We start from the raw sequence: 21519 nt of genomic DNA, 5'->3' as shown, positions 1-21519 counted from the left end.
CAAGACCCATCTATATGCTACCTACCAGTGACTCATTTCAGACTGAAAGACCTCTGCGGTTTGGAAGTGAGGTGATGGAGAAAACTTTATCATGCAAATCGATGTCAAAAGAAAGCCAGGGTACCAATACTTATTTTGGACGAAATAGACTTTAAGGCAAAGATTGTAACAAGAGACAAAGAAGAACACTATATCACAATAAAGTGGACAATCCAACAAGAGGATATAACAATTATAGGGGTACCTGGGTGGTTCAGTCAGAGGAGCATGCAAGTCTTGATCTCAGGGTTGTAAATTTGAGCTTCACATTGGGTGTAGAGGTTACTTAAAAAATAAAATCTTTAAAAAAAGAGGATATAAAAATTGTAAATATTTATGCACCCAATATAGGAGCACCCAAATACATAAAGCAGTTGATAACAAACATAAAGGAACAAATCAATAGAAACATAATAATAGCAGGGGACTTTAACACCCTACTTACATTGATGGACAAATGATCCTTTCAGAAAATCAACAAGGAAACAGTGGCTTTGGATGACACACTGGACCAGATGGATTTAACAGATATATTCAGACCATGCCATCCTAAAGCAGTAGAATACACATTCTTTTCAAGTGCACATGGAACATTCTCCAGAATAGATCACATATTAGGCCACAGAACAAGTTTCAACAGAATTTTAAAAATCAAAGTCTTACCATGCATCTTTTCTGACCACAACACTATGAAACTAGGAATGAACCACAAGAAAAAAATCTGGAAAGAGCACAAATACATAAATAACATGCTACTTAAAAAAATAATAAATAACATGTCACTATACAATGAATGGGTCAACCAAGGAATCAAAGAAGAAATGAAAAATTACATGGAGACAAATGAAAATGAAAACACAATGGTCTAAAATCTTTGGGATGCAGCAAAAGTGGTTCTAAGAGGAAAGTTTATAGCAAAACAGGTCTACCTCCAGAAGCAAGAAAAATCTCAAACAGCCTAACCTTACACCTAAAGGAGATAGAAAAGAACAAATAAAACCAAAACTCAGCAAGTGGGAGAAAATAATAAAGATTAGAGCAGAAATAAATGACATAGAAACTAAAAAAGATCAATGAAACCAGGTTCTGGTTTTTGAAAAGATTAAAACAAAATTGACAAACTTCTAGCCAGAATCATCAAAAAAAAAAAAAAAAAAGGACCCAAATAAAATCACTGATGAAAAAGGAAAAATAACAACACCACAGAAATACAAACAATTGTAACAGAATCATGAAAACTTGGGATACCTGGGTGGCTCTGTCAGTTAAGCATCTGACTCTTGATTTCGGCTTAGATCATGATCTCAGGATTGTAAGGTTGAGACCTGTGTCAGGCTCCACACTGGGCCTGGAGACTGCTTAAGATTCTCTCTCCCTCTCCCCCTGCCCTCTGTTTGCTCATTCTCTTTATCTCTCTCTCTCTCTCTCAAAAAAAAAAAATTATGAAAACCTATAAGCCAACAAATTGGACAACTTAGAAGAAATGGATAAATTCCTAGAAACATATAACCTACCAAAACTAAAGCAGGAAGAAATAGAAGATTTGAACAGACCAATTACCAGCAATGAAATTGAATCAGTAATCAAAAACCTCCCAACAAAGAAAAGTCCAGGACCAGATGGTTTCACATGTGAATTCTACCAAACATTTAAAGAAGAGTTAAAGCCTATCCTTCAAACTATTCCAAAAAATAGAAGAGGAAGGGAAACTTCCAAATTTATTCTATGAGGCCAGTATCATGCTCATATCAAAACCAGATAAGAACACCAAAAAAAGGGGTGCCCAGGTGGCTCAGTCAGTAAAGCAGCTGCCTTCGGCTCAGGTCATGATCTCAGGGTCATGGGATTGAGCCCCACATCATGCTCCCTGCTCAGTGGGGAGTCTGCTTCTTCCTCTCCCTCTGCCTCTTCCCCCCACTCATGCTCTCTCTCTCAAATAAATAAAATCTTAAAAAAAAAACACAAAAAAGAGAACTACAGGTCAGTATCTCTCATGGTTATAGATGCAAAAATCCTAAACACAATAGTAGCAAACCAAATCCAATAATACATTGAAAAAAATCATACACCGTAATCAAGTGGGATTTACTCCTGGGGTGCAAGTGTGGTTTACTATTCACAAAACAGTCAACATGATATGTCACATCAATCAGAGAAATGATAAAGGCCATATAATTTCAATAGATGCAGAAAAAACATTGGACAAAGTATAACATCCATTCATGATAAAAAACTTACTGTAATGTAGGTCTAGAGGGAACATACCTCAGCATAATAAAGACCTTATATGAAAAACCCACAGCCAACATCATACTCAATGGTGAAACCTGAGAACTTTTTCCCTAAGGTCAGGAACAAGACAAGCATGTCCATTATTAGCATTTGTTATTTAACATAGTACTGGAAGTCCTAACCACAGCAGTTAGACAACATAAAGGCATCCACATTGGTAAGGAGGAAGTAAAACTCTCACTATTTGCAAATGACATGATACTGTATATACAAAACTGCTAGAATTGATAAATGAATTCAGTAAAGTCACAGGATACAAAATCAATGTACAGAAATCTGTTGCATTCCTATACACTAATAATGAAGTAGCAGAAAAAGAAATTAAGAAAACAATCCCAGGGGCGCCTGGGTGGCTCAGTTGGTTAAGCGACTGCCTTCGGCTCAGGTCATGATCCTGGAGTCCCAGGATGGAGTCCCGGATTCTGCTCAGCAGGGAGTCTGCTTCTCCCTCTGACGCTCCCCCCTCTCATGTGCTCTCTCTCCGTCTCTCATTCTCGCTCTCTCAAATAAATAAAATCTTAAAAAAAAAAAAAGAATCCCATTTACAATTGCACCCAAACCAATAAAATATCTAGGAATAAACTTAACCAAACAAGTGAAAGACCTGTACTCTGAAAACTATAAAACACTGATGAAAGAAATTCAAGACAATTCAAAGAAATGGAAAGACATTCCATGCTCATGGGTTGGAAGAATAAAGATTGTTAAAATGTCTATACTACTTAAAACAATCTACATATTTAATGTAATCCCTATCAAAATACAACAGCATTTTTCACATAACTAGAACAAACAGCCCTAAAATTTGTATGGAACCACAAAAGACCTCAACTAGCCAAAGCAATCTTGAAAAACAGAACTGGAGGTATCACAATTCCAGATTTCTAGTTATATTACAAAGCAGTAATAATTTAAACAGTATGATACTGGCATAAAAATAGACACATAAATCAGTGGAATAGAACAGAAATCCAAAAACAAACCCACAGTTATATGGTCAATCTTCAATAAAGGAGGAATGAATATCCAATGAGAAAAAGACTTTTCAGCAAATGGTGTTGGGAAAACTAGACAACCACATGCAAAGTAATGAAACTGGACCACTTTCTTATGCCATACACAAAAATAAAGTGGATTAAAAGGCCTAAATGTGAGACCTGACATCATAAAAATCCTTGAAGAGAGCACAGGCAATAATATCTCTGACATTGGCCATAACAGCATTTTTCTAGGTATGTCTCCTGAGGCAAAAGAAATAAAAGCAAAAATAAACTGTTGGGACTACATAAAGAAAAAAAAAAGTTTCTGCAGGAAAGAAAACAACGAAATTAAAAGGCAACCTATGAAATAAGAGAAGATATTTCTAAATGACATAAAGTGTTAGTATCCAAAATATATAAAGAACTGGTACAACTCAATACCCCCAAAACAAATAATCCAATTAAAAAATGGGCAGAAGACATGAACAGACATTTCTCCGAAGAAGACATGCAGATGGCAACAGACACATGAAAAGATTCTCAACATCACTCATCATCAGGGAAATGCAAATCAAAACTCCAGTGTGATATCACCTCACACCTGTCTGGTGAAAATTGAAACACAAGAAATGTCAAGTATTGGTGAAGATATGGAGAAAAAGGAATCCTCTTGCACTGTTGGGGATGCAACTGGTACAGCCACTGTGGAAAACAGTGTGTAGTTTCCTCAAAAAATTAAAAATAGAACTACCCTACAACCCAGTAATTGCATTACCAAGTATTTAGCCAAAATGTACAAAAACACTAAATCAAAAAGATACATGCATCCCTATGTTTGTTACAGCATTATTTACAATAGCCAAGCTATGGAAGCAGGTATCCACTGATAGATGAATGGATACAGAAGAAGTGGTAAATATATACAATGGAATATTATTCCGCTATAAAAAGAATGAAATCTTGCCATTTGCAACAACATATATAGAGCTAGAGAGTATAACGCTAAGCAGGTTAAGTCAGAGAAAAAAAATGCCATATGATCTCACTCACATGTGGAATTTATGAACAAAAGAAATGAGCAAAGGAAAAAGAAAAATCAAGACACAGACTCTTAAATATAGAGAACAAATTGAGGGTTATCAGAGGGGATGTGGGAAGGATGGGAGATGGGGATTAAAGAGTACACGTATCATGATGGAAAAAAAAACACTTGTCAAGTAGAACAATGTTTTTTAAGTGTAAATTAGGGAGATTTTGGGGCTGTATTTGTTTTGTTCTACAGGTGTTAGCTTTTCAGTGAGCGTGAATGATTGTGGAACCCTTGAAAGCAGTATTTGCACAATCAGAGTTTGCCTCTGCCTCTATTCCCCATCCCCCTACTTCCATAAATTTGATCTTGCCTGCTTCCAGCCAGCCCACTTTTTCACTATTCAGTTCCTTGGCATTAAGAACCAGGGACATCATTCACTACCCCCCCACCCAGAAAGTCTCTGATAAACGCATTTCACTGAAACAGAAAGGATTGATGAACTGATAACTTCTCCACCAGATATTCATTGGGTATTAGGTGCCAGGCATTGGCAAACAGCAATTTTACATGCATTAGCTAATTTAATCCTTAAAGCAATACCATGAAGTAGATTACTATGATGAACCTCTTTTTACAGATAAAGGGACCAAGGCTTAGAGACACTTAATAGACCATATTTCCCTGGGGTATTTTCATCTGAACAGTGGACACAGAAGACTGCAGCCAAAAAGTGAATCTGCTCTTGAGAAATTCCAGGCATCATGTGAAGGTCATGGATGAAGTCTTTGATTTTTAAAAAGTGTTAGCCTTGTCTTTCCTGATTATTCCATCAAAGAGGAATATATATATTTCTTGGTCGTCTAGGAGGCTTGTGGGGTCTTCTAAAATATTGAGAGCTTTATTTGTATGTTTACAGATTTCTTTATACACTGTCACAGTGAACTCATTTATTTACTGTGGGCTCTCAGCAAAGTAAAGGTCTTTTCCTTTTGTAGACATTTGCCTGAAAAAATTAAGGATGACCAACAGTTGAAGAATATGAGTGGTGAGTGGTTTTATGAAGCCAAGGCAAAAAGGCACAGAGACAGAATTCATGGTGCAGATATCATCAGAGCATCCATGAGAAAGAAGAAGCTCCAGGTAGCAGGTGAGTTGGTTTGGCTAGGACATTTTGAGCCAGCATTTGTTTGGGAAGGCATTGTCAGGAGACTGGAAGGATGTTAGAATCATTACTGGAATCTGCTAAGGGAAGTAATTTAGAGGTACGCATAGTCCTCCAGCTCAAAATCTTCTTGTCCTGGATTCAGATGGATGAAGGCAGGGCTAAGGGACTCAGGGTAATCTAGAAAAACATAAGAAGTCCTTTAGATACTGTGTTGAGCTATAGTAGTATAGACAGTTGGGGTTATGAGGCATTTACCCCTTCATTCCTTTGGCTTTTAACTCTGAAGATTCAGAACCATTTCCTCTGAGTAGGGTGACAGGAAGAGATTAGCTTCCCTTTCAACAACTTTGACATCTGGTATGTCTTTAATCAACCAAGTATATCATTTAAGAGACTGTAAAGACAGTATTTTGAGGGCTTCTTTAGAATCCTGTTGGGTTTATTAAATATGTATGGTGTGCCTTCTCTTTCACTCTGAGCTAGGCAGTGTAAACTTTTACCCCTGAGAACAGCCCCTGTCTAGATCTAGCCTGTGCCCAATAAGGAAAATAGCTGTCACCTTTTGAACATTTAATACATGATAGGCATTTGCTCTGTATTATTTCTAACTATAGCAGCGATCTTGTAAGGTAGGTATTCTTATCCCTGTTCTACATATGGGACATGTAAAATTCAGAGAAGTGAAGTTACTTGTCCAAGGTTATATCATTGGCAAATGGCCGACCTGGGATTTTGTTCCTTCTGACTCAGAGCCACACCCCTTGCAAGTAAGGGGTAATGTTTAGTGTGTGCCCTGCATTGCTCGCATCCCTCTTGATTTTCAAAACCATCTGGGCCTTCAGAAATCTCGGGACGTACGGATTAGTATTGTGGATTCTATGTTGCAGCTGAAGAAACTAGACTTCTGTGTAAAGAGACCTGTGGGGAATACCACCCTGGAATGTTAGTATTTGGAAATCGGAGCCCTCGTATTGCTTCATCTTAACATTAATGTATAAGCATTTCTAGCACTTACTGGCACTGGGGTCAAAAGCAAGTTTCCTGAACTTTTTTATCCTTGATTTCCAAATCTGTAAACTTGGAAAATAACACCTTCTCACAAGGTAATGCATGCAAAAAAACAACACTGTGCCTGGCACTTAGCATAATTACTTAATGCTAATTATTTGAGAGGTGCTGGTAAAGAGCCCTGGGTATTCAGGGGCAAAAAGAAGTTACTTTCTGAAGAGGGCGCACGGAGGTTTTATGGGGGGGCCTTGGCATCTGAGCTGGGTATTGAGGAGTATTGTAGAATTTGGATGTGTAGAGACTGGGGGAAGGAAGAGGCAGTGGAGAGGAACATTCCAGGCCAGAAGCTTTTGTTCCCCTTTGGATTCCAGAGCCCAGCCTCAAGTCAGGCACATTGTTGATGTTCAGTAAATGCTTGGAAATGATGGTGTCTCTGTCCCATGAAGACTAGCTGCCCTGAGTGTTCCCCCGGCCATATGTATTTAGCCCTGACCCCAATTCAGGTGAGATTCACCTAGAGGGGGTCAGAATTTTGCTGGAGTTATCTCTGGAGTTACCTGCACAGGTAAAGGTCCACTCATACTCTCAGGAGATTCTGCTTGGGGGAAGGTAACATCAGATATAATTTTGCAGATATAATTCTGACCCTGGGGACTCAGACTCATGAGTGAGTGCCTTGGCACTCCAGGAAGACCTGAAGTTCAGGTTTGAGCTTCAGTGATAAGAAGAGATGCTAGGAGAGTCATAGGTCACAGAGGTGAGAGATGACCTTCCTGTCTTCACTGTTTCCTCTTTCAGCCGAGCAGAGTAAGGACAGAGCAAATGAGGCAAAGGCAAGTTGGGTGAATAACGTCAACAAAGATGCTTTCCTCCCCCCAGAACTAACTGGTGCTGTGGATGAGCCAGAAGATGTCGCCCCAGCAAGCCCAAGGTAAGACGCAGCTCACAAGGACAGTCCCTGCATGTGGGATTCATGGCTTGGTGTGCTATGAGCACAAACACCAGACTATTCATTCTCACAGGCACTGTGAAGTACGTATGAGAGAATTCTGGGCCCTGATATGGACAGAGCCTGAGCAGTACTCTTTCCCAGCTTCCAGAATTTCTAATAAATCTGAATGTTAAGTAAAATTAAAATGTTAAGTGGAGATTTCCTCCAGCACCAACAATAGCTGGTTTTTATTTGTATTAATGATTTTACCTTAGAGTAGAATGAAGAGGTACTTCAAAATAAATATAGTCGCTTCAGGGAAGAGGTGAATTATGACCAAACTGTCATAACTTGGTGTGATGGAAGAAGCTCAAGCATGGGAACCAGACATGAATTCAAATCCTAAATATGCCATTTATTAGCCATTTGGTGATGGGCAAGGGCAACTTTCTGAGTCTCTTTTCTTAACTATAGATAGGAATGATAATATATACCAGGAAAGGCCATAGTGAGAATTAGTGATAACATATGTAGAATACCTGACACATAGTAGGTGCTTAGTAAATAACTCTTCAGGATGCAGGTTGTCCTCAGTATTTCAGTCTTGATTGTGTTGGTATTTTCCACACCTGTTATCATCTGGCCAAGGTGTACATTTGTGTGTCTTTCCTAAGAAGTACCTGATTGTGGAGCTACATTGCCACAGATGTTTAGATGATTTTCTTTTAGGTATTTAAGGATCTTCCCATTGGTGTGCATCCCTTGGAAGTGTAGTTGTTACCCTTTGGTGGGAAGGCAGTTGCATTTTATCTGTAGCTCTTCAGTGAAGACAATTCAATTCAATTGAAGACAATTCTCCTATTGGAGAGTAGGGCTGAAGTCAACAAATTTGCTGATGGTACAGTCACCGAGTCAGGTGTCAAGTCTGAGGCACCTGGGAATCAGGGATGTTTCAAACATAGTTTACAGGTGAGAGAGAGGGTCTATATAGGCATCCATAGGCATTTCAGAGCCAAATATGACTGAAGTTATATCACATGGATAGTGGAATACTGATTCTATTAAGGTACCCATTGTCTATTTCCCTGTTGGAGAGGACTCACTTTGTTTTCCATGGGTGGTAGACTGGACTGTTTCCCCTGTGGGATGATTTGTAATGTTCTGTTATGTCTGTAGAGGCCATGTTGGCTAGAAGTTAAACAGTAAGTAGCCACTAATTGATTTTGTGACCTTGCACTATTAACTTCTTGGGTCTTTGCTTCCTCGACTGTAAAATGGGATAAGGATTTGCCAGCAGGATTATTGAGAATTTAATTAGCTAGTAAATGTAGAATTCTTAACATGGTCCATAGCACATAGTGGGCATTCAGTGAATGGAAGTATGGGCTCTCACAGAGGGTGAGACCCTACCCCTACCACCTCCCCTGGGAGACTTCCCATTCACCAGCACACTCCCTAATGGGAAAAAAGATATCCTTCCATAGGGAAAGATGAGACCTGGAGTATTAGAAACTCCAGGAGTGAGAACACAGTCATGTAGAATCACCATCAAGGAGCTGACAGCATCTCCTAAGAGCCAGTTTGATAGGGGACAGGGACACCAGAACACTGCCTGACTAGGGGAGATGGGTACAAGTCCCACAGAAGGGGAAAGGAGATTTGGGGGTGTCAGAAGCCATCTTAGCTCACTGCACAGTTTTGTCTGGGTCAGACTTCTTGTCTTTCTCCCAAGAACTCATTTCATTTCAAAGGGCTTGGGGGACAGAGGCACCACTGCCCTCCTAGCCCAGCTCATTTTCTTCATGACCTCAGGCAGGCTGGTGGGTGTATCTCCCCTCTTCCTCAATTTGAGGTTGCTAATACAGCTTCCACAATTCATGTCTCCATTATTTCCTGCATTCCTTGTGTGACCTCAGACGAGTCTTTCTGGTCTCATCTGTAAATCAGAGCAGAGCTGCCCCACCAGGATATTACGAGATTAAATGAAATGAGATGTGGGAACCATTTAGCATTTCACAGGAAGAAAGAAAATTGTCAATTTCCAGTGGCTTTATAATTATGTTATTATAACATAGATGAGGTACAGTCGAGAAGGCAAGAATAAAAATGTTAGATGCATCTAGTCTGCTTTGCTCATTACGTGACCTGGGTGGTAATCATCCAGAACTGTGGAAGGGGCTGATGTATACTTCCTCCTTCCCACGTCAGAAACTACTACTTGACTCAGTATCAGGTTCTTGCGGTGTTTCTCACTTATACTTTAACCTTTGGGAACTGGGTGTGTTAAGTGTATTTTGGGGCCTGTGCTTTTAGAGGAATTGAGCTTCAATAGAATGACTCAGTAGCTGTCAATATTTTCTCAGGCAGGAGTCAGCTGTCTGGGAGTGTTGTGAGGCAACAGTGACTAGATATTGTAGTTTCTGAAGAAGTTTTTCTTTCTTTTTTTTTTTTAATTTAAATTCAATTAGCCGATATATAGTACATCATTAGTTTCAGATGTAGTGTTCAATAATTCATCAGTTGCGTATAACACCCAGGGCTCATATCATGTGCCCTCTTTAATGCCTATCACCCAGTTACCCCATCCCCCCACCAACTTCCCCTCCAGCAACCCCCACTTTGTTCCCCATAGTTAAGAGTCTCTCATGGTTTTTCTCCCTCTCTGATGACTTCGCATTCAATTTTTCCTCCCCTTCCTTTATGATCTTCTGCACTGGAACTGGAGAGTATTATGCTAGGTGAAATAAGTCAATCGAAGAAAGAAAATTATCATATGGTTTCACTCATATGTGGAATATATGAAGGAGTTTTTCTGATAGGCTCTGTGGCAAGATTCCTTCTTTCTATGGGCACAATTCTGTATGGTCCTGCCTGAGAAGAACTGAAATGCTATGGGTGCCCGGCATGAACTCGACCACCATCCTGTACCTGTGTTCTTTCACAACTCATCTTTGTTGGGACACCTGGGTGGCTCAGTTGGTTAAGCATCTGCCTTTGGCTCAGGTCATGATCCCAGGGTCCTGGGATCGAGTCCCACAGCGGGCTTCTTGCTCAGCGGGGAGCCTGCTTCTCCCTCTGCCTGCCGCTCCGCCAGCTTGTGCACTCTCTCTCTCTGACAAATAAATAAAATCTTAAAAACAAAAACAAAAACAACAACTCATCTTTGTTTGCACCTGTCGTGTGAGGAGGCAAAGAGAGGTTTGACAAACAAAGGAGCAGAGAGTGAGGTTTTCTTTAGAGTAGCAAAGGGAAAACTCCAAATGCTCACAGTTCCAGTGCTGGTTGCTGAATTTTAACTGGGCAGTATTGGCACAAACTGTGGTAAAAGACTAGTGTTTTGGTTTCCTAAACAATGTGTATTTCTAGTCATCACAGATTGGTACCTTTTATAAAATATAACAAAGATGAAATACAGAAAACAAAGGCATGCAAAATATGAACCCTTGATCATGTGCTGGGATGTCTCAGCAAATTGCTATAAATGATTCTAAATGCATACTTTCAATTTCTGTATTTAGCTCACTGTGAACCAGTAATAAGCAATTCTCAGACTGCCACTGGTCCATGAACCACACCTTGTAGCACATCATGTCCTTTCCATAATAATCCATAGGGCATGGCTGAGCCAAGGTGGGGAGTACACAAATAAAGATGTGAGAAGCTTTTCCCATTGGGGTCAGGACCCTGCCCATAAAGGAGGTATAACATGTCTTGACTGTAGAGGTGGACTTGCTCTGGGATGAGAAGACCTTCCTTTGTTACTTGAGATCATGTGTTCTGTGAAACAAGGTTAGGCACCCTGGACAACACTGAGAGTCTAGTAGCCTCTCTACTGACAGGGCCTTGGATGTCCCCACCGTTGGTGCTTCTTTGGTCTGAAGGAACCTGAAAGTGGACTGGCCTTGTAGTTTCTGTCTCTCTTTCTCTTTTTCCCTGAAGACTGCCTCTCTGAGAACTGGTCCCTGTGGTAGCTTATATTGTCTTAGCTCTGTGGTGTCACAGGGGGCCAGTACTCTAAAAAGAGATAGTTTCTCAAGTGTGTTCCAAGCTTCCCAATTCTTTCCTCCTTCTGGTTCCTCTTCCCATGCCCTTCCACCTCCCATGTCCCTCAGTTGCCTGGTAGCCTCCCCTTTCTCCTTTAAGGGGATCCAACATGCATTCCACTTTAAGAAATACTTGACTTTTTAATAACTTAAGCCTGTATGGATGGAAATGTTGAGCTTCTTGTCTTTTCTCAATGGTCACCCCACTGAACATGAGTCTGAGCGTGTTTGTGGCATCCTAACACACAGCCCAAGTAGTTCTTAATATCTGGTGTGTAATATGGATGAGGGCATTTCAATGAAAGAAATCAGAGATCTGTCACATGACTGTCTCCCACACTGTGCAGACTTTCTGCTGGGAGGACTTCCAGTTCCTGATGGTTTCTGAAGATTAAAGAATTACCTTTCAAATACAAAAAGGTCAGAAGCTTCAACCAAGGGAAGCAAGGTGTTAGGTGCAGAGAGGAATATGTTAGGGGCAGTGGGCATCTTAGTGCCCTGGTATCACACCAAGGATGTGGTTGTTATTCTCTGACTCTATACAGACCAGCCCTAGTGATAGATGTCATCAGTCAAAGGTCAGTGACTGCTTTTGCTGGAGCAAAATTAGCAGGGGGTGCTGTGAGCCAGCCTGGGCCACAGGCAAAAGAGTTCAGAAAGGCCAGAAGAAAGGCAGTTGCAAGAGTGGAATGTGGAGAAAAATAAGAGAAATAGGTATGAATGGTTAGAATGGAACAATTAACCCATAGGTTGACTGGGCAACTCAGGCTACTTACTGGAAATAAAGTGCTTAAATGTACTTGTTTGCAGTTGATTGGAAACACTGATCTAATGTCTTGCTAGCACCCAATAGAATAAATCATTCTGTAGGGTTACTAATTCATTCTTCATTCAGCCATTTATTCAGTCAGTAGGTAATTATTGTTTATTGTATACAATATGGTAGCTAGGAATTTAGGGATGAACAACATAGGGTTCCTGTCCTTAGGGAACTTACTGTTTGCAAAAGGGGCTGACATGTATAATCATAAATTGTGATGTGATAAGTATAATTAAAAAGCTGTGGGAGCACAGCGGTAGCAGCACTGACCGTGTCTAGGGTCAGTGGGAGGGATTGTCAGGGAAGCTTCTAGAGATAGTTATATGTAGGGCAGTTCTTGAAAGATGAGAAGGATGTGGCAAATAGACATGGGGAGAGGACAATACAGGCAGAGGGGATGACATGGGGGTCGGGCAGGTCGGAGACGTGGAAGGGGTCTAGTCTGGTGGGTATACTGTGTGAGTGGTGGGCAGTCAGGCTGGAGGAAGAGGCTGGGCCCAGATTGTCAAGAGCCTTGAGTGTTGGCTAAAAGGCTGAACTTTTTCCTTAAGTCACAAGAAGCCATTAAATGACTTTTTGATCAAGTTTACTTTTTGGAGTGATCATTCTGGTAACTTTGCGGAAGATGGGGTTAGACAGTTCAATTAGAACATTGTAACAGAAGTTTAGGTGAGAGATGGTAAGAACCTAATGAAGGGAATGGAGAAAAGAGAAAACATATGGTGGAGTTTTAGAGATGAAATTAGAAGAAAGGGTTGAAGGGTTGGTAGGACACAGATATCTGATAATTTATAAAGGATATGTGGGTCACTTGATGAGAAGTTCTCAACTGGGTCAACTTGGTCAGAACTGCCCAAGGGGCTTCTAAAAATCCAGGTTCCTAGGCCTGAGTGTCCCTGCATTTCTTTCTCAGGGACATGGACTTCACCACCATGTCCCAAGCATCTAACACATGGTAGGTACTCAGGAATAAGTACCTATGGAAATGAATGCATGCATTAATGCATACCAGCATGCTCTCTTACTGTCCTTCAGCACACTTCTCACTACCTGACATCGTGTTATATATTTATTGTGCGTATGTATTGTGCCTTCCCCCCAGATCCATGAAGGAAAGAGCTTTTTGTTTATTGCTATATTTTGTTTGATTCACTGCAGTATTCCTAACACATACCACAGTGCCCAACAAGTGTCTCATGGGATGAATGGAGAATAGATGGAGAGTGAGAGTCTGACCAACTGAACGAAAATAGTTGATGAGATAATTGTGAAATAAAGAATAACAGTGAATGAGGGCTAACGAACAAACTAATGAATAAGTGAATGATTGAAGTGGTTTGCAACTCAGGAAGTGAGTAGAAAGAGAAGGGGAAAAGGTAAATTACAGGAACAGGACTGATAGCCTTCAGACTTCATTGCTGTGTGTTACTGAGAATCTCTCAGTTCAGCGGTATCACGGTGAGCTCCGGTGATTACAAAGATGGAAGAGAATGGGAGGGGTATTCTCACATTTGGACAACTGCAAGATAGGGGCATTCAGGACAGAGAATTGGAAGGAACGGAGGCAGGAGGGAGCTTCGCTGCTCGGGAGGTTTGTGATGTCCATTAAATCAAAAACATCTCTAGAGAATGAATATCTCCAAAATGAGTTCAAGGAGAACAAGGTAAAGTCTTCCCTGTGGTTTTTCCTTCTGTGGCATCAGCCCTTCCCTGTGATGTGGGAGAAAGCAATGAGTTTTCTTACAAGGGAAGCTGGGTGTCCTCACCTCACTTTGTCTTTGGTGGAATTAAAACACTGTTTTGTTCTAAGTTGTCCTAATGAATAAAAATGCTAGTTTTGAAGCTTCGCTGCCTGTGCTTCAGCAGTACTTCTGCCGTGGATCTCCCTCTTACCTTCTGCTGAATGGGAACCAAGCAATTCAAACCATGTCTTTAGTTCTGAAATAGTATTAATTTTTCTACTAATGTTCTTTTCCCTGGAAGGCTTTTGTTTATCTCTCTCTCAATCTCAATCTCAATCTCTTTTTCTCTCTCCCTCCCCCCACCCATCTCTATCTCCCAGAAGGATTAGCTATTTACCTCCATCCCCTCAATAATAAGATCAATGTGAGCACTTGGCTTGCTCCCAAAGTCAAGGTCGAGATGATCCGATCTATGGGCAGCGCATTTGATCTTTTGTCCTTGGATACATTGTCTCTCCAGTGATGTGACTGTTTCATTTCTTAGAGGCCTGCCCCACAGAACCACTTCTATGGAGCTTTTTAAAACAATCTTTCTTTTTTTTTTTTTTTAAGGATTTTATTTATTTATTTGAGAGAGAGAATGAGATAGAGAGAGAGAGCATGAGAGGGGGGAGGGTCAGACAGAGAAGCAATCTTTCTTAACCCAATAGGATCTTGGATTTATCCAGATCACTTATGGTGGAAATAGCTGCACTATGACATCAGAGTGTCTTACACTTGGCTGAGAATATGCGTGTGAGAGAAATTCTGTAGCGTGCAGTGTGGTGCCCCCAGAGAAGTAATGTTTTACTTAAGAAAATACCGACTTGAAAGTCCTGGCCTAGCATATTTTCTAATTTACTTCCCTCACTTTTTCCCCGAGCCATTTAATTTGTTTATTCATGTATTGGAGCTTCACAGAGTGTAACATAGGAGAGCATGGTGCTGAGCGCCCGGGATGTGATACAGCATTTGCTTCCAAGGATCTCACCGTCCAAAGGGAGAGGTCAACAACAACAACGACATGTGAAAAAAAATCACTTGCCAAATTTGCTTCTGATTCAACACTGTTAATATTTAACCTGCAAAATGCCTCAAAAGGAGGCATAAGATGTTGGCTGTTATTTTTCACTTTTTTAGAGAGAAAGGCCAGGTAAGGTTCAAAAGCTTTTAAAAGTTGCTTTCATGTGCTTTGGAGCACTTTAGGGCTGGACACAGAAGCAGATGGAATGTCCAGCTGCCCGTGTGGTGTGATGGGAAGCCCCACCTCTTTCCCCAGTCCCTGCAACAGTACCTAACATGATTCTTTAGAGTGAAGTCTTCAGAGACTCGTGTTAAAATGCAGATACTTTGAACCCTAATACCAATATCACAAGTTAATACTTTAATAATTCTTTTAACAGAGGAAACCCATTTTGTCTCAGTGTTCGTTCTGGTATTGCAGGTAGTTTTTGAAGGGTGTCTGAGGGAAGAATTACAAGCACAGGGTGGGGAATTTGGCTTGCTACAGTTTAAAAAGCTCATCTTGTGGAATGTATTGGGTATCTTTTATATGCAGGACACAGTCTACTGCCTCTGAGAGGGATTTCAAGAAACAAAGACAAGGTATCTGGCTATAAAGAGACTATACTCTCATAGGAAAAATTATGCGTCTGTTTGTGGATGTCTGATCACATGATAACAAATAGTGCCAGGCCGAGAGCAAATTCCTTCTCCAAAGTACAAGGAAATGTGCTGTAAGATTGGAGTCAAGGAGACCCACTTCCAGCTGGGCTGATAGAGGAGCAGCATCACAGGGCAGTGAGATTTGACTGGGGCTTGGAGATGACAGCAAGGATTTGGGAGGAGAGCACAGCAAACACGAGAAGATAGGGCTGGGGGTTAGGCGGAGTGCAGATAGCAATGGGGATAATGAGCAGACAGGCGACTTTGTTTGGCATGAAGGGTCACCAGAAAGGAAGAGTGGGGAAGTATATTGAGTAGATGGTGGAGGATCTCCAGTTCCTTCCTGACAAGTTCAGACTTCATTCCACAGGCCCTGGGGATCCAGGGAAAAGAAACGAGCAGAAGAGCGACATGGTCAAAGTTATGTGTGAGACCATCCCAGCTTAGTGGTGGAATGCTGAGTGGATGAGAGGAGTGGAATTTGAGAATCAGGAGGTCAGATGTGAAGCTAATCGAGTCCACAGAAATTCAGGAGGTGACAGTGCAGGTGGAAAGGAAATGATGAATGTGAGAATCCCTGGGAAGGAAGAATCACCTGGACCTCAGCCCTCTCACTATGAACCACTGCTTTATTAATGTGAGAAGTCAGAGGCAGGATAGCCTAGCCATGACTATGATTGTCTTTGGGGTCAGGGTCAGACACCTGGCTCAAATCCCCAGCCCTTCATTAACTCATTTTGTGACATTGAGCAGGTTCCTTAGCCTCCCCAAGCCTCAGTTTTCTCATAAGTAAAATGGGGAGAAGGGTACATACCTCATAGGGATGTTGCAAAAACCAGTGGAAGATACGATGGTTGCAGTAATGATGCTTCCCAATGAATAGGCAGGCACGCAAAACATTGCTGTGCTCCTCAGGAGGAGTAGAGCCAGAGCTTAACCTAAGAAGTCGCTGTATTTTCACAGACAGACTTTGAGGCCTAAGACTCTTGTTTTCATTTTTTTCTGAGTAAGCAGACTAACCAAGTAGCTAACCATGTGTCCCACCCCCATGTCATTTTTCCCCTCTCCCAACCACACAGTAACCTAGTGAATACTGTGTGTTTCTGTATTTTAGTGACTGACCATGTGCTCTGAATGTGCTGTTCCTTCCTCTCTCTTGCTTTCTGAGCTAATAGAAACAAAGGCTTAAAAAAAAAAAAGCCTAAATAATGTGCCTCCTTGTTGTTTGGCAAGTAACATGAAAAAAATAAAGGAAAAATCATGGTTACCTATGTGCTGCTGCCTTCCCTGGCCCTGGCTGAGTGGCCTTCATCTTTTCAGTTGTTCACCAGTTGTAGTTTTGTACCAGCTGCTCTACATGGCATCGCAGGGGGTTATGAAGATGGTCAAGATGGTACTCCTGGGGAATCTCCCATTTACTATGAGAGATAAGGTATGTACGCACAGAATGAGGTTGCATAGTAGATATGAGGCACATTGCTGGATAAAGTTTAATAAGAGAGAGACTGGTTTCATGTCTGGTTTTATGGTGTGAAATATACATACTCAGAGCTGGGGCCTGGGAGGCACAGGAGCTGGGTTTCCAAGGAGCAGAGAGGGCAAAGTGTCGCATCCCTGCTTATCCTTCATTCTTGGTGAGTGGGAGGGGAAAGAAGGAAGGTGGCAGGAGAAGATGGGTATTCCATGGACAGCCCCGACCAGCAACACTGGGTTCAGGTCCTCTGATCATGTGACTGATTTATTTATAAGGAGATGATACAAAACATTCTAAAAAAATGAGGCTGGCATGTGTTATAAGGTTCCTCATGTCACTGTGTGGTTCCTTAAAATGGCAGTCGGGAGAAATAGCTTTCTAGTCCTGGGCTCTTGGCTGTTTTTATTGTATGGACAGTGTGAGTTCTTTTAGTGACCAGGTCCTTTTTTCACCCTGGCTGCTAGACAACTTGATAGAAGCGTGTGCCCACCTGTTGTAAGAATCACCTCCTATAATGTGTTTTTCTATTAGCCTTAATTCTGGCTCCATTATAAATTCCCATTCTTGTTCCCTGCCCTTCCCCTCCCCATCCGTTTCCCCCTCTTTGTCACATCCACCTGATAAAGATGTATTTTATATACATCTGCCTCATTTGCTGTAATTCCTTTCTGGAACAATGTGGAGGGTAATGAAAGGAAGAACAGCTTCCTCAGAAGTTCAGCCTCTTCCCAGGACTAAATCTGTGCAAAAAGAACAACTGAAGTGCAGAAGGAAGGAAAGGAAAGGAAGCCGCAGTGACATGTTGCTCACGATTGCAGCCACCATATTCTTGGGCCAGGCTCTGTGGCCTTGGGGCAGGTTTCTCTCCTTCCCCAAGGTCCAGTTCCTTTGCTGCATGGTGCAAAGCCTGTGCCTTCCAAGGTATTTTCCAAGTTGTTGACTCTGTGATGTCACTAAGAGAACAGGTGGAGTCTAAGTGTGTACAGTGGTTTCAGCCAATAGTGACTTCACCTGTCATGCCTGAGGCAAGGCCCCTGGAGCGGGAAGTCTGAGTAGGTGGTTTTCCTTCCTCTCGAGAGCCACTCTGACTCTTTGTCTCTCCTTCCTCAGTAGCCATGGGAATGGTTTTTCAGGAGGGAGCCTTGCTCAACTCACTTTTCTCCATTTTCTCCCACCTTGCTCTCGTCCTGGGGCTGCCCAGTCCCTTGGGTAGAGAATCTCCTTCCTTCTTCTGAGCCAGCTCCAGGCTTCTATTCTCCCATCCTCTTCTGGCTGCTGTGCTTGGCCTTATCCCTCCGGTGTTTGAACAAGACCTCACCGACCAGCCTGGAGAGTGGGGTTGAGAGTCCTCAGCAAGTTGCCTGGATGCACCAGCATCCCTGCACAGAATCCCTTAGATCTGCTGTCAAGTCACTGGTCTCACCTGAATCGTTTCTTCGGTTATTTCCTGCCTGAGTTAAAGTAAGCACGCTGTTCTGTGAAATCGAGCCCTCCCTGAAACTCTGGGGTTTTATTTCAGCAATGACGTCCGCCACAGCGCCACCCCCACACACCCCCCACCTCCGACCCTGCCTTGAGATGAGTTGCTCCCTGTCATCTGCATCTGATGTTATTCTGACTTGGAGATGAGTTCATTTCTACACATTTACATTGTGAACCTCTCGTGTGCCTGGTACCATGATAAAAACTGACGGCTTCCGCTGGATGGTTTTGCCTGCCTCACCCCTGTCTTTCTCCTTTCTGCTCTGCCCCTGCCTTTGCTTCACTGCTTAATCATCTCTAGGCCCCAACACCCTCTCCCTTCCCGGCAGTTCAGTTTTACAAACATCCTCTGCTGTCCTGCCTTAATAGCTTTCAGCTTCAGACGCAGGGGGAGGGCTTATTCTCTGAATTATTGTTTCTTTTGCAGTTCTAGCATGGTGAATCCAGCCTCCACCGTGATGGATACATCCCAGGAAAACACAAGGAAGTCAGCTGTGTCTCTGGCTAAGGTAGATTGAGATCAGACTCCAAATATCTCATTTTTGGCAAGAATGCTCTTTTTTTCATTTTAGCAAAGCACCATGAAATAAAGAGGATTTTTTTTTTGCACCAAATACAGATGATTTTTACTGTTTAATGTAAGAAGTCACTCTTGTGGTGGAAAAGTTGATGAATACCATGTTTCTGCATGCTGAAGACTCTGATTTCTTGCCCTAGAGAATAAAGAGTCTCATGCTATTGGGGACTGCTGCTTTTTAAGCATTTGGAATGTGACTTGTTAGTCCCGTATCAGTCCATATTCCTGTTCTTAGCTTCCTGAATCTCTGTTAGAGGTCTGCTTGTGGGAGGGGATTGCCAGTTTATGAAACTCTAGGCAGTAAACATTGATACTCAGTTTTATATTAGTAAAAAATTCTATTTACTGATCCCCTTTCTGTCGTTGGAATTGATGATCATAATAGTGATAATGAAGCACTTCAAATACCTTGATAAATATCTTTTAATTTTTTATAAGAAAGGTCATTTACAATTATATTTAGTTCAGCTTTAATCTAGTACAGCAAGAGTCTCATATGGTAGAAAGAGCATGGGGGGAATCTGCCCTGATTAGTTTCAGGTTTACCCTAACCTTGACCAGGTCCAAATTTTCTCACTTTTGTAAAATGTGAGGTTTAGATTCAAATGCCTGGTTCTGGTCTAACTTTGTAGGACTCTGGATTGAGTGTATTTTATACAGTTTAATTTTTCTGGCGTATATGGTAACTCTATGCCGGCCACATTAACCAGGACAGCAATTTTTCAAACAGGCCAGATAGAGTTTACTGGATAAAACTATCAATACTGGAGATAATAGGCATTTGCTAACACTGAGTTGCTGCTGTGACATTTAAAATGAGTTTAATAAACAATATTTTTCCCCAGCAAAGGAAAAATCCGTTTAATAGCTCCAAGTTGCCAGAAGATCACTTATCTCAACAAACCAAAAGTGAGCTGTCACAAAATGGAAAGGCTGGTTTCTCTCAGACTTCAAAAGAAGGTAAACATTATTTTTACGGACTAGATATTTTTATCTTTGTTATCTCTGGGCTGAGGGAAATTCTCAGAGTTCCTTTAACTAAAATAACTTTCAAGAGAAAGTGAAAAGTCCTGATAGTTTTCTTATTATGTTATGCCCATTGATTTCCTGCCTGAGGGAAGGAAGCAGACATTTTAGAAACTGGAAATTCATGCATTCCAGTCTTGGAGCTGACACTGGTCGTTTGACCTCCGGGCCTTAGGTTCCCTCTCAGTGAACTAGGGAATTTTTTGACCAGAGGCATTCAGTCATTCATGTAATGGCGCTTATTGGAGGTCTGCCACATGCAGACACGGTTTGTGTGAAATTAAAAGAGTTTGCCTCAAGAGAAAAAAAAGCCACTTGACAAAGTTGTGATCCTCTAATCTGTAATTATCAGCCTGGTCCCTGAGGAGGCATTTGATCAGGTTTGGTGGCTTAATTGATTTAAGTCTGCCTCTTATGGAATTTTACCATTCTTCCATGCCATTAAGAAGAAATACTAGACAATTCAGTCTCTTCAAAAGCAACTGTAAGAAGATTCCACGTGCGTTAAAGATTGGATGAGGGACAGAAAATTAACATTGAACAGTGGAGTTGGAGTTTCAGTTATCCTGTTTTAATATTAGCTTATTTCCCCCTTTCTATTGGATACACATTATATTATGTAAAATATTTTGCAGAAAAAAGGCAATGGAACATGCTACCTGTTTTTTTAACTTTCTGAAGAAAATTGATTTTTGTTTTTATTTTAAAGATTTATTTATTTGAAAAAGAGAGAGTAGGAGGGCAGGAGCAGAGGGAAAGGGAGAGAGAGTCTAAAGCAGACTCCATGAAGAGTGCAGAGCCCAACTTGGGGATTGATCTCACCACTCGTAGATCATGACTAGAGCTGAAACCAAGAGTCGGACACTTAACCAACTGTTGCCACCAGGAGTCCCTGAAAAAATTAATTTTTGTTTTAGAGATTTTCTTTTTAAAAAATTACGATTTTTTTAAGAAATTTGAGTTCCTTGGGGCGCCTGGGTGGCTCAGTCGGTTAAGCGTCTGCCTTCAGCTCAGGTCATGATCCAGGGGGTCCTGGGATCGAGCCCCTCCCCTTGCTCGTGCCCTCTCTTTCTCTCTCTCTCTCAAAAAATAAATAAAATCTTAAAAAAAAAAAGAAAATTGAGTTCTTTTTTCTGGTTTCCATATGTAAATTTTTAAAGTGGCTTCTGTGTTTTTCCTTAGCCTCCTTAAGGAATTTTAGAAATCTTTTCTAAAAAGTATTTTATTGAGTATAAAAATACCACAAAGTATGTATGTAAGGCACAG

General features: G+C 41.3%; 1 protein-coding gene across 7 annotated transcripts in view; it reads left to right on the top strand.

Annotated features, from left to right (window-relative positions):
• Positions 1-21519, top strand: part of SYTL2 (synaptotagmin like 2) — a 120894-nt gene that overhangs the window by 63532 nt on the left and 35843 nt on the right. For all 7 annotated transcript variants that reach the window (XM_028126759.2, XM_088018045.1, XM_028126758.2 and 4 more), the window contains 4 exons: positions 5337-5488; positions 7313-7445; positions 19078-19159; positions 20073-20187. In XM_028126759.2, the coding sequence (XP_027982560.1) occupies positions 5337-5488; positions 7313-7445; positions 19078-19159; positions 20073-20187 (482 nt within the window). The remainder of the gene's footprint in view (positions 1-5336; positions 5489-7312; positions 7446-19077; positions 19160-20072; positions 20188-21519) is intronic.

This window comes from Eumetopias jubatus, unplaced genomic scaffold, assembly GCF_037043125.1.
Source record: "Eumetopias jubatus isolate StellerSeaLion01/CBP00866 unplaced genomic scaffold, mEumJub1_p1.0 scaffold_13, whole genome shotgun sequence".
Taxonomy (NCBI): Eukaryota; Metazoa; Chordata; class Mammalia; order Carnivora; family Otariidae; genus Eumetopias; species Eumetopias jubatus.
The sequence above is the reverse complement of the archived record's forward strand: the minus strand, read 5'-3'. Positions and strand labels throughout refer to the sequence as shown.